Source organism: Podarcis raffonei, chromosome 13, assembly GCF_027172205.1.
Source record: "Podarcis raffonei isolate rPodRaf1 chromosome 13, rPodRaf1.pri, whole genome shotgun sequence".
Taxonomy (NCBI): Eukaryota; Metazoa; Chordata; class Lepidosauria; order Squamata; family Lacertidae; genus Podarcis; species Podarcis raffonei.
Window position 1 is genome coordinate 52,167,502 of NC_070614.1, and position 13,496 is coordinate 52,180,997.

The window sequence follows — 13,496 nt, forward strand, 5'->3', positions numbered from 1 at the left end:
TCTTTCCATAACTCTTTTAACGATGTCCCAAATGCCATGTTACCTTCACATCCCACATCATTTTAACACTCAAACAGTTTACAATATTTTTGTAGGTAGTTCTTGAACTTTTTCCAATCCTCTTCCATCAATTCTTCTCCCTGGTCACGGATTCTGCCAGTCATTTCTGCCATCTCCAGATAGTCAATCACTTGCATCTGCCATTCCTCCGCAAGATGCTCAGCCGGATCAACCTGCCCTCGGCCGTCGCCACTGCGCCTGCGCGCCCTCGCCACCCACCGACACCTCCATAGCGAAGCCCTTTCGGGAGCAGGAGAGAGGCGGGGGGCGTGGCTTCCCACCCTGGCCCCGCCCCCTTCGAATCCTGCAACATTGTAGCCGCTCACGCGGAGGCTCCCGGCTTCCCCCCTCCCTCGGTAGGAACGAAACGGTGGGGGGGGGGAGGAAAAGGGGGGTGTTCTCTGGGAGGGGGGAGCCTCCAAAAGAAGATCACCCAAGGTTTCATTTATTTCTTTTAAATGAATAAATGAAGGTTTCATTTATTCCTTTGGGCGGCGGCGGAGGTGTCCCTATAGGACTCGGGATTGGGGGGGGGGATTCCAGCAGGGTTTTTTTGGGGGGGTGATCAGGAATTCCTATGGGGGGAATTCCAGGAGGCCTGTAAGCCCCGCCCCCCCAAAAAACCCTGGGTCGTCGTCTTATCATGCGATTTCACGTAATTTTGTTTCCAAATGCCCCCCATGGAAAACGTTTATTTAGAGGTCCTACTTTTTTGGGGTGGGGGGTGATCAGGAATTCTTCAGGGGGGGAGTCCCAGGAGGCCTGTAAGCCCCCCCTTAAAAACCCTGGGTCGTCTTCTTATCATGCGATTTCACGTAATTTTGTTTCCAAATGCGCCCCCCCCCATGGAAAACGTTTATTTAGAGGTCGTCCTTTTCTGCAAGGCGCCTGGCTCTCCAAAATCCCCCCTCCCGTTAGTGGAGACACTATTGGGAATTAAGACCCCTATTATTATTATTATTATCATCATCATTAATCTTGCACCGATTTATCAGTGTGTGTCTTTTTGCAAATCCGTTTCTGTGGCTTCCCCATCTCTCTCCCCCCATCGCTTCCTCTCCTCTCTCTCCACCTTGAAAGCTCTTTCTAAAAGCACCCCCCCTTCGCCAGATCCCTGGCACCCCCCTCTAGGATCCAGGGTGCCCTTCCATGGCCAACCTGTTTGAAGAACGCAGGAAAAAAGGCTTTCTGGGAGCAGACTGAGGGGTGAGTAGCTCCCAGGTGGAATACAGGTAGCAAAGGTATCCAGGAATTCCCAATTTCTCAGGTGGATCTGCAGAACCCCAAGGGGTTTGCAGGGGAAGAGAAAACCCAACAGTGTTAGGGCCTGGAATTCTGCTGGTGGGTGGCGGCAGACTCTGCACGTGCTCAGAGGTACCCTTGTTTTTGCATATTTATTTATTTGGTGGCAGGCACGGTTTTCGCTGCTCTCCGTTTTATCCTCACGACAACTCGGTGAAGTAGGTTGGGCCGAGAGGCTGGCCCAAGGTCATCTTTGGAGGGATTTGAATTCTGGTCTTCCTGGTCCTATTCTGACACGCTAAACCCAGATGGGATTACCTACTGGGTGCTAAGAGGCATGGCGGGGTGGTCTCAGTGGATCAAGTTCATCAGCTTTGTTCAGTTGAATTGAATGGCTCCAACAGGACTGGAATAAATATGCAATTAATTTGGATTTTATTGTTATCTGCCTTAGTGGGTCAAGCAAGCCACTGTTCTGAATAATGCTTTTTTGTAGGGTAGGGGGGCACTGGGGATGACCGGAAAAATCCGCAACCAGAAGGAGGAGGAGTATCAGGAAGAATGGATGAAATTTAAAGACTATTTAGCTAAATATGTTCAGATAACTCAATTGGGAAAGCTTGCAAATAATAGATAGGCTTAGGATTTACCGTATTTTTCGCTCTATAAGACGCACCAGACCACAAGACGCACCTAGTTTTTGGAGGAGGAAAACAAGAAGAAAAAAATTCTGAATCTCAGAAGCCAGAACAGCAAGAGGGATCGCTGCGCAATGAAAGCAGCAGTCCCTCTTGCTGTTCTGGCTTCTGGGATAGCTGCGCAGCCTGCATTCGCTCCATAAGACGCACACACATTTCCCCTTACTTTTTAGGAGGGAAAAAGTGAGTCTTATAGAGCAAAAAATACGGTAAATATGTAAGGATAAGACTTAAGATGTTTAAAGCTAAATAAAAAAGAATGAAAGATGTTAAGTCATCAAGTTAATTTTTTGAGAAAATCGATTTGGAAAACTGTTAAAATGATATAGAATGAAATTCATCCAAGGGGATTTGAGGAAGTCACTTAATAATATTACCAAGATTTAAACAGGATGTATGTATGTTTGTTTGTCTGTATGTTTGTTTGTTTTGAATTTTTGAAAATTAATAAAAAAAATTGGAAAAAACAAAACAAAAGTTTGGTAACCACTGCTCTAACCACTGCACCGCATTGCCTCTCTTGCATGTGGGAATCTAGAGATCAGATGCTTCCCAGTCCTTCTGATGATTCCTGGGGGGAGCAGAAAATAATGTAATCTCGGAAAAAGTTGAATGGATGTTATTGGAAGAAGCTGCTTGAGCAATAATTAGGAAATCTAAGCTTCAGTCATAATTAGGGTTTTCTTATTCCCCCGGACCGTCTCCCTCGCTCCCCAAGCAGGATCCATGCTGGGCCCGGTCGTGGTTCACCCTGAAGCCCCGGACGGAGGCTGGGGGTGGATTATCGTCCTCTCGGCCTTCCTCCAATCCGCGTTGGTCTTTGGCGTGATCCGTTCCTTCGGCGTCTTCTTTGTGGAGTTCGTGACGTACTTTGACGAGCTGTCCGGGCGGATCTCCTGGATCACCTCAATTGGGATCGCAGTGCAACAGTTTGCGAGTGAGTGGAATGGCGGCAGGTGTGTTTGTTTGTGGGACACGCGCTATGGGCTGCCTGCCTGCGCTCGGCGCGAAATCTTTGCCCCACATGCGCTGGGAAACCGCCTTCCGCATCCTTCCTCGCCATTGGCCGGGGTGCTGTGATGTCACGGAAGCGCTCACGAACATTCTGCAGCTCAGGCAGGATGGGCATGGAGACAGAACGTTGCCCAAGGATGGGGTGACCTTCTCTGGAAGGACTAAAAGATCAGAAACTGGTCCTAATATATCTATTAAAAATAAATATTATAATAATTAATACATGGTGCTATGGGGGAGTTCTGCTCCATATTTCTGAATTGCAATGGGGTTGGACCAGATGACCCTTTGGGTCCCACGCTTTCGAACCCTGCAATTCTGTGATTCTAATAGCCCATAGCAGCGCCGGGTGCGAATTCCTGTTCAGAACTGGGGAAGGGTGATTCTGCTCCTTGCAGCCGCAATGCAGTGACCGGCATCCCTTTCTCTTCCTTGGCAGGTCCGGTGGGCAGCGCTTTGAGCTCTCGCTATGGGGCCCGCCCTGTCGTCATGGCCGGTGGGTTTTTCTCGGGCCTGGGCTTCCTGCTGGCCTCCTTTGCCACCTGCCTGGCTCACCTGTACCTCTGCATCGGACTCCTCTCAGGTGCGTCGAAATTGCATGACCTGCGTTGCTATCGTTTGCAAGAAACCAATCTTTCAGTGTGGACTTTGGAACTCCCTGCCTCTTGACACCAGGCAAGGTCCCTTCAAAGTGCTCTTTTCGGCACCTGCTAAAAACACCTCCAGCGGTGCAATGGGTCTCTGGCTGTTAACCTCGAGCCCGCCCAAGGGGCAGGATTCCTGCATTGTAGGGGGTTGGACTAGATGACCCTCAGAGGTCCCTTCCAACTCTACATTTCTATAAGTGTTGCTTAAGCAAGGCCCGTCCCCGATGCTTACAAAGCTGATGCAATTTTTAATCTTTTTTTAGCATTTTTTTCCAAAAGTCATTCATTTTTCCTATTGATAAATTTATTGTTTTATCACTTTTGTAAACCCCCTTGGGGTCTTTAAACGATCAAACAGCATCTAAATGTCATGAAATAACAAATAATCACCGTACAAATCTGCTTGCCCCCCAAAATATCCACTCTTGTGGGGTTTTACCCTGACTCTGCAACTGCGATGTGTTAGTTTTCCATCTTTTTGCTTGCTGGGCATAATTATTATTATTTTTGCTTCCAAGATCTCAATATATTTATTTGGCGGTCCTTTTTTTTTTTTTAGCAAAGGCTGAGGTAACAGAGTGATGAGGGGAGGAGAGCGTTGGTGAGCGAGAGTCAGTCTTTGAAGAAAATGGCAGCCATTTTTTATTTTTTATTTTCTCAAAATTTTTATTAGTTTTCACAATATTATAAACAAACAAACGGACACACAAAACAAACAAACAAAAATCATAGCCTTATTGAAAATTTGCAGTTATTAGCTTTCTTAAGTGACTTCCTCGCTTCCCCTTGGTTGAATTTCATTGCATGTCCTTTTAACGGTTTTCCAAATCCCAATTTTTATGAAATTTAACTTAAACATTAACATCCTTAGATCTTCACCTTATGGAATTAAACATGTTAATTCATCACTTAACATAAATAAAATCCTAAGCCCATTAAGTATCTGCAAGCTGTTTTCAGTTAATTCAACTTAGCAAATTTAACTAAATAATCATTAAATTTATTCCACTCTTCCTGATACTCCTCCTTCTGGTTGTGGACTCTTCCGGTTAGGTCGGCTAGCTCCGAAAAATCCATCATCTTCATCTGCCATTCTTCTATGGTTGGTAATTCTTGGGTTTTCCACTTTTTAGCTAACAAAATACGAGCAGCAGTTGTGGCATACAAAAATAATTGAACATCTTTCTTGGGCAATTCCAAACCTGTTATTCCAAGAAGAAAGGCCTCTGGTTTCTTTATAAATGTATATTTCAACATTTTTTTCAATTCATTATAAATCTTTTCCCAGACGTCTTTCACCTTGGGACAGGTCCACCACATATGATAAAAGGTTCCTTTTCTTTACATTTCCAACATATGTTGTCACAATTATGATATATCTTTGCTAATTTTACAGGAGTCAAATACCATCTATACATCATTTTCATTATATTTTCCTTTAACAAAGTACATGTGGTGAACTTGACCCCTTTCTTCCACAATCTTTCCCAATCCTCAAACATTATATTATGTCCTAATTCTCTTGCCCAATCTATCTTCACAGATAATGGCAGCCATTTTTTAAAGGCAGCCTCCTCCGAGCCAATGCCCTCCAGATGTTTCGAACCACAGCAGATACCCTCCAGATGTTTCGGTCCGAAATGTTTCGGTCCGAAACATCTGGAGGGCACCAGCCCAGAGAAGGAGAAGCCATATATCCAAGGGGATACTTGGATATCTGAGGAAAAAGCAAAGTCAGGCTCTGGTTCAAGATGGCTGCCATTCCCCTGAGGAACTCTCCCTGAGAAAATAGCCATGATACACAATGGGTTATTTGTTCATTTTAGCTTTATGTTTTGGTTTTGCCAACTCCTTCCCCCCCCCAATTTTTTTATTAATTTTCCAAATTTATAACAAACGGATAAGAAAAAGAAAATCAAAACAAACAAACATTTATCCTGATTATAATAATTCCACTTTTGTTAACATTGTTAGGTGACTTCCTTCAATCCCCCTGGCTGAGTTTCCATATAAATCATTGCAACAGTTTTCCAAAACTATTTCCCCATAAAATTTACTTGGTCAATGAACATCTTACTTTCTTTTCATTTTTAACTGTAACATAATATTTTACACATCACATTTTCAAATCTTAGGCCTCTCTGGTACTCGCAAGTAATTCTGATTATATTATCTTAAGATATTTAGCTAAATAGTCTTTGAATTTCTTCCACTCCTTTTGGTCACAGACTTTTCCGGTCAGGTCGGCTAGCTCTGAAAATCCCATCATCTTCACCTGCCATTCCTCCACTGTTGGTACTTCTTGTAATTTCCAATTTTTGGCCAGCAAAATTCTAGCAGCTGTTGTGGCATACAAAAATATCTTTTTTGAGCAATTCCAGACCTATTATTCCAAGTAGAAAGGCTTCTGGTTTCTTAATAAATGTATATTTCAACATTTTTTCCAATTCATTGTATATCTTTTCCCAGAAGTCTTTCACCTTGGGTCAGGTCCACCACATATGATAGAAAGTACCTTCTTTTTCTTTACATTTACAACACAGGTTATCAGTCTTATGGTAAATCTTTGCTCATTTTACAGGGGAAAAGTACCATCTATACATCATTTTCACAACATTTTCCTTTAACGCCGTGCATGCGGTGAACTTGACCCCTTTCCTCCACAACCTTTCCCAGTCTTCAAACATTATATTATGTCCAACATCTCTTGCCTGATCTATCATCACTGAATTAATTTGTTCATCCTTTGTATGCCACTCCAACGTGGTTTTGCAAACTTCAGCAAACACGGACATGGTTTGAGTTAAAATTCCTGAGGGCGGCTAACTGAGGGAAGGGTTAGGCCTCATTTTAGCGTAATGGTTGCCATAAATTTGATTTTAACTAATTTTTATAATGAAATGTTTTTTAGAATGTTGAACTATTTTATTGTTGTTAGCCGCCCTGAGCCCGGCTTCGGCTGGGGAGGGCGGGATATAAATAAAAATTATTATTATTATTATTATTATTATTATTATTATTATTATTATTCCCCTCATGGAAGGCCGCCATCTTGAAAAAGCCACCTATGGCATCTCATTTTTGCTTAAGACGACCGTTGGGCGCAAGGATGGAGAAGGAGCTGCCAGATTATGGCCGCCTCACGGGGGAATCCAGTGGGGCACCATGACAACAGGATGCTGAGCTAGACAGGCGCCATTTTGGCTTGATCCCGGCAGCCATTTTTGGCCTGATCCTTCTGTTCTTTGGGAGATGCCTGTGCCTCCCTTTCTGCATTTTGTTCTGGTCGCCTCGCCTCAGAAAGGGTATCGAGTCAAGTTGGGGAAAGGAAGGGTCCAGAAATGTTTATAGAAAAGGTGGAGGTTGCAGCTAGAGAAAAGCCTTTTTCCAGCAGGCTCTTTATTGATTTATTTGATGTGATTTGTATATTGCCCTTCCTCTGTCGATCTCAGGGCAGTTCAATAAAAAAAGAAAAACACAAAATGCACGATAAAAACAAGGACAGGAAACACAAGCCAATAAACCTCCCACAAACATGTTTTAAAAAGGGTATCAGATGTTAACCAGCCCAAGGCCTCGTTGAAGAGGGAATGTTTTTGCCTGGTGCCCAAAGGTGTATAATGAAGACGCCAGGCAAGCCTCGCTGAGAGGAGCATCCCACGAATGGGGAGCCACCACCAAAAAGGCCTGTTCTCGTGTTGCCACCCTCCTGTGAAAGAGGCACACAAAGATGGGCCGCCGGTGCGGATCTCAGGGTCCGGGTCGGTTTGTAGGTCCTTGAGTTATTGGGGTAGTTCCCTTGGGGAGGGCACGAGGCTCTTCATCTCAGGGCTGCAGGTTCGAGTCCCACGCTGGGCAAAACGATTCCCGGGTTGCGCTAGATGACCCTCGGGGGTCCCTTCCAACTCTGCGATTCCATTTTAAAGCTCCACAGGCACAAAACCAGCACTTTGGGACGTTCTCGTTTCTACAACTAATCCAGAATGCGGCAGCTAGAATGGTGACTGGGAGCGGCCGCCGAGACCATATAACACTGGTCCTGAAAGACCTACATTGGCTCCCAATACGTTTCCGAGCAAAATTCAAAGTGTTGGTGCTGACCTTGAAAGCCCTAAATGGCCTTAAAGGCCCAGTAGACCTGAAGGAGCATCTCCATCCCCATCGTTCTACCCGGACACGGAGGTCCAGCGCCAAGGAACTTCTGGCGGTTTCCTCCCTGCGAGAAGCCAAGTTTCAGGGAACCAGGCAGAGGGCCTTCTCTGTGGTGGCGCCCGCCCTGTGGAACGCCCTCCCACCAGATGTCAAAGAGAAAAATAACTACCAAACTTTTAGAAGAGATCTGAAGGCAGCCCTGTTTAGGGAAGCTTTTAATGTTTAATAGGTTATTGTATTTTAGTGTTTTGTTGGAAGCCACCCAGAGTGGCTGGGGAAACCCAGCCAGATGGGCGGGGTGTGAATATTATTATTATTATATTATCTTGGCAGGTTTCGGCTGGGCCCTGGTCTTCACGCCCTCCCTGGCGTCAGTCGCCCGGTACTTCAAGCGCCGCCGGACACTGGCCACCAGCCTGGCCTTGACGGGCGTGGGCCTCTCGTCCTTCGCCTTCTCGCCGCTCTTCCAGCTCCTGGTGGACACCTACGCCTGGCGAGGGGCCCTCCTCATCGTGGCGGGCATGTCCTTCAACCTGGTGGTCTGCGGGGCCCTCATCCGCCCCATCACCCTCAAGGAAGACCTGCCCGGTCCGGCGGGCCGCGGCGCGAGAGGGACGTGCTGGGCGCGGTTCTCCTCCCTCTTTGGCCTCCACCTCCTGGGCCACTTCGCCTTCATGAGGTTCGTCTTGGCCGTCACCCTGGTCAACACGGGCTACTTTGTCCCCTACGTCCACCTGGTGGCCCGTGCCAGGGAGCTGGGCTTCGACGAGTACCAGGCAGCCTTCCTCATGTCGCTGGCGGCGGCGGCCGACCTGTGCGGCCGCCTCTTCTCGGGCTGGCTGGCCAACTGCCGCGGCTGCCGCCTGGCCCGCATCCTGGTGGCCTGGACCTTCCTGACCGGCGTGGCCTTGGTGGCCGTCCCGTGGGGCCGCGACTACCCGCTGCTGGTGGCCATTAGCCTCTGCTACGGGTTCTGCTCGGGGGCGCTGACGCCTGTCGTCTTCTCCATTATCCCAGAGATCGTGGGCATCGCCAACATCTTCAGCTCCATGGGGCTGTTGCAGATGATCGAGAGCATCGGAGGGTTGCTGGGGGCGCCCCTTTCCGGTAGGTGGTGCCATTTATCACATTTATTTGCCCACCACGTAGGCGGTTCGAATCCCCGCGTTGGGGTGAGCTCCCGTTGCTCAGTCCCTGCTCCTGCCCACCTAGCAGTTCGAAAGCACACCAGCACAAGTAGATAAATAGGTACCGCTCTGGTGGGAAGATAAACGGCGTTTCCGTGCGCTGCTCTGGTTCGCCAGAAGTGGCTTAGTCATGCTGGCCACATGACCCGGAAGCTGTACGCCGGCTCCCTCGGCCAGTAAAGCGAGATGAGCGCCGCAACCCCAGAGTCGGCCACGACTGGACCTAATGGTCAGGGGTCCCTTTGCCTTTACCTTACCACTGTACTTCAAAAAAAATAATGCAGAATCGTAGAATTTTAGCAGTTGGAAGGGACTACGAGGGTCATCTAGTCCAACCCGCTGCAATGCAGGAATCTATCCAAGAGGCCTGATCCAGGCAGGGCACCTTTCCATGTTCCTAGCGCAGCAGCATCCCCTTTCCGAAGTGGGCATCCGCAATGGGCATTCCCATAGCTGTCAACTTTTCCCGTTTCTTGTGAGGAATCCTATTCGGGATAAGGGAATTTCCCTTAAAAAAAGGGAAACGTTGACAGCTATGGCCCAAAGTCTCCCAGTGAGATTCATGGCCGAGTGGGGATTTGAACGCCGGCCTCTCCCAGGTCATATTCTGACACTTGCAACCACTGCACGTGGCTCTGATCCTGGCCTGCATTTTCCTCACGTATTAACTGTTCCGGCACATAAAGGAGCCTTTTAAGGAAAAGGGTAAAGGGACCCCTGACCGTTAGGTCCAGTCGTGGCCGACTCTGGGGTTGTGGCGCTCATCTCGCTTTATTGGCCGAGGGAGCCGGCGTACAGCTTCCGGGTCATGTGGCCAGCAGGACTAAGCCGCTTCTGGCGAACCAGAGCAGCGCATGGAAACGCCGTTTACCTTCCCGCCGGAGCGGTCCCTATTTATCTGCTTGCACTTTGAGGTGCTTTCGAACTGCTAGGTTGGCAGGAGCAGGGACCGAGCAACGGGAGCTCACCCCGTCGTGGGGATTCGAACCGCCGACCTTCTGATCGGCAAGTACTGGAGTACTGTGTCCAGTTCTGGGCACCACAGTTCAAGAAGGACACTGACAAACTGGAACGTGTCCAGAGGAGGGCAACCAAAATGGTCAAAGGCCTGGAAACGATGCCTTATGAGGAACGGCTAAGGGAGCTGGGCATGTTTAGCCTGGAGAAGAGGAGGTTAAGGGGTGATATGATAGCCATGTTCAAATATATAAAAGGATGTCACATAGAGGAGGGAGAAAGGTTGTTTTCTGCTGCTCCAGAGAAGCGGACACGGAGCAATGGATCCAAACTACAAGAAAGAAGATTCCACCTAAACATTAGGAAGAACTTCCTGACAGTAAGAGCTGTTTGACAGTGGAATTTGCTGCCAAGGAGTGTGGTGGAGTCTCCTTCTTTGGAGGTCTTTAAGCAGAGGCTTGACAACCATATGTCAGGAGTGCTCTGATGGTGTTTCCTGCTTGGCAGGGGGTTGGACTTGATGGCCCTTGTGGTCTCTTCCAACTCTAGGATTCTATGATTCTAAGTCCTAGGCTCTGTGGTTTAACCCACAGCGCCACCCGCGTCCCTTAAATGAGCCTATTAGCTCCTCACAAATAATTGGTTCCATGCCGGGCCTTTATATAAAGCAGGTTTGCAGCTTCCGGAATTGGAACTGGGTTAAGAGGTGTGTGTGGCTGAACATATTCCAAATAAATTTTTGTCTCCACAAGGAGGCGAAGCGGGTTTCCGACGCAGTTGCGTTTGGTTCCCAGCTCAAGGAGCGAGATAGGAACACAGGAATGGCCCTCTGTCAGGGGGGCCTGCGCCAGCGGGTAGCCAACACAGTTCCATCCAGGTGCCGTCGTACTACAACTCCCATCATCCACGAGAAATCAGCTCAGCTGACTCAGGATGATGGGAGCTGTAGTCCAACAACGTCTAGGTGGGGGGCACCGGGGCTGAAGAACTTTGCAATAGAGCAGCCTTTCCCAAACTTGAGTCCCCAGATGTCATTGGACTACAGCTCCCATCATCCTTGACCACTGACCTTTCTGGCAGGGGCTGATGGGAGTTGTAGTGCATGACTAGCAGCGGTTCACCAAGAGGCTCTCCAAGGCCTACCTTGATATGAACCTGGGAGTATCTGCCTCTAAACCAGCGGTTCTCAACCTGTGGGTCCCCAGATGTTGTTGGACTACAACTCCCATCATCCCTGACCACTGGTCATGCTGGCTAGGAATGATGGGAGTTGTAGTCCAGCAACACCTGGGGACCCACAGGTTGAGAAACACTGCTCTAAACAGCCCATTCTGGGCAAAGTGATGGCACTGCCAGTTATTATGTTCTAGGTGTGTCTTGAGGGTTATGTTCTACACCACGCTTCCCCAATCTCATACCCTTCAGGTGTTTGGGACCTCATCTCTTCCCGTCTGTGACCACTGACCTGGGCTGACAGGAACTGCAGTGCAAAACATCTGGAGGGCACTACTGGTCATGCTGGCTAGGTGTGATGGGAGTTGTAGTCCAACAACATCTGGGGACCCACAGGTTGAGAAGCACTGCTCTAAACTACCTCTAAACAGCCCTTTCTGGACAAGGAAGCCAAGCAAATAATCTCCCTACCACTGCTAGGTCCACACCTGCATCAGAAGTGACGGCACTGCCAGTTATTATGTTCTAGGTGTGTCTTGAGGCTTATGTTCTAGACCGCCCTTCCCCAATCCCATACCCTTCAGGTGTTTGGGACCTCATCTCTTCCCGTCTGTAACCACTGACCCGGGCTGACAGGAACTACAGTGCAAAACATCTGGAGGGCACTAGGTTGGCACCGACTGTTCTAGGTTGTTCCAGGTCGCTCTTCCTTTCTCTTCCAGGTTGGCTGAGGGACGCAACGGGTGACTACGTTGCTTCTTTCTTAGCGGCCGGGTCGTTCATGTTCGCCGGAAGCCTTGTCCTGATGACTCTGCCCAACTTCTCCAGCTGCCTTGCCCCACCGTCTGTGCCAGAACCCAGTGCCAAGATGGAAGCTGGCGAGGGCACCCTCTTGGCATCAGCAACTGCTCCCGTGGGGGTCCTCTCTCCCCACGACTGCCACCCCTACAAGGTCATGCCTGAGACAGAGGAACCGCTCACCAAGAGCTGATCACCCAAGGGCAGCCTTTCCTGGCCAGGTGTTGCTAGACTACAATGCCCATCATCCTTGGCTGTTGGCTAAGCTGGCTGTGGATGGTGGGAGTTGTAGTCCAACATCTGTGCGGTGGGCAAAGGTTAAAGAACAAGAATGGGGAACCTGAGGCCCTCCATGCATTGCTAGACTACAGCGCCCATCATCCCTGGCTGTTAACTGTGGATGATGGGCGTTGTAGTCCAACAATATCCAGAGGAGCACATTGGCTACTCCAGGACTAGAGAGAATAACCTTGTTGGGACCAGCGTGGGGTGAGAAGGTTTGGGTGGCATCTTCCAACCATGCATTTAAAGCAAAAAGTAATAATCCTGGGAGCTGTAGTTTGTTAAGGGCACTGGGAACTGTAGTTCCGCGTGGTGTGCAGATGCGTCCTTGAAGAGGAGCTGGTTTTCTTGTTGTGGAAGCTGGTATTTCCCTTGCCTGTGCCTTAACTAACGCACCACCGTTCCTCTGAGCCGCCCGCAGAGGTTGGACCAGGTGCGTGAAAACAGACTCGCTCCAGCAACCGAACGTGGAGGCGAACTTTGGACCGCTGGTTTCCCCAGAGGAATGCCTTCTGTAAACTTTTACGAGGCTCCTCTCTCAATGCCCATGCAAGCGACTCAGTACCCCCCAGAAAAGACCCTTGTAGCATTTGGGCATTCCAGGACACTCATGGGGAGGGACTTCAGTAATCATAACCCGGTCAACCCACAGACCTCTCAAATAGTAAACTCTGACCCCTTAACGCCCTCTGTTTGGCTAGCAGAGCCGCCGTCTCTCGTAGCATCCGCCCCTCTCCCTTCACGCAATCGTCAATTTTGCAACTTTCCGCAAGGGAGGACGGATCAGAGCGTCCATTGTAAACTCTGAAATGTGACTCCTTCCCCACCCCGTTCAATTTAGGATTAAAAACGTGACGTTTTGATGGAACTGTTTTCTGCAGTCTGCGGCCGTATTTATTCTTAATTTATTAATTTGGTCATTCCAGCAGTTTGTGAAAATAAAATCCACAGCGAAAATGGCTTGAGCTTTGGCGGGCTTTCCAGATGTTCTCAAACTCTCACCTGTGGCCACATGTTGGGGTTCAGGGTCCAACATCTGGAGGGTCTGCAAGTTAGCCACCCACTGTTATAAGTGTTTGCGGGTTAGTGGGGTTAGTGAATCACCCTTGAGCCCTTTCATTTTGTTTGGGAAACGTACCGTATTTTTCGCTCTATAAGACGCACCAGACCACAAGACGCACCTAGTTTTTGGAGGAGGAAAACAAGAAAAAAATTATTCTGAATCTCAGAAGCCAGAACAGCAAGAGGGATCGCTGCGCAGTGAAAGCAGCAATCCCTCTTGCTGT

The 13,496-nt window shown here is 48.6% G+C and overlaps 1 protein-coding gene across 4 annotated transcripts; it reads left to right on the top strand.

Annotated features, from left to right (window-relative positions):
• The first annotated feature begins 329 nt into the window (after positions 1-329).
• On the top strand, positions 330-13,078 carry LOC128399321 (monocarboxylate transporter 13-like). Of its 4 annotated transcripts, none has more exons than XM_053360633.1 (6): positions 330-416; positions 1,171-1,266; positions 2,719-2,937; positions 3,454-3,597; positions 8,147-8,920; positions 11,853-13,078. In XM_053360633.1, the coding sequence occupies exons 3-6, from the start codon at positions 2,727-2,729 to the stop codon at positions 12,119-12,121; spliced, it is 1,398 nt and encodes a 465-aa protein (XP_053216608.1). In that variant the 5' UTR covers positions 330-416; positions 1,171-1,266; positions 2,719-2,726; the 3' UTR covers positions 12,122-13,078. The 4 variants fall into 4 exon arrangements, with proteins under 4 accessions (XP_053216608.1, XP_053216606.1, XP_053216609.1 ...); XM_053360631.1 differs by having other exon boundaries at positions 2,722-2,937; XM_053360632.1 differs by having other exon boundaries at positions 375-416; positions 1,141-1,266; positions 2,722-2,937.
• Positions 13,079-13,496: the final 418 nt, after the last annotated feature.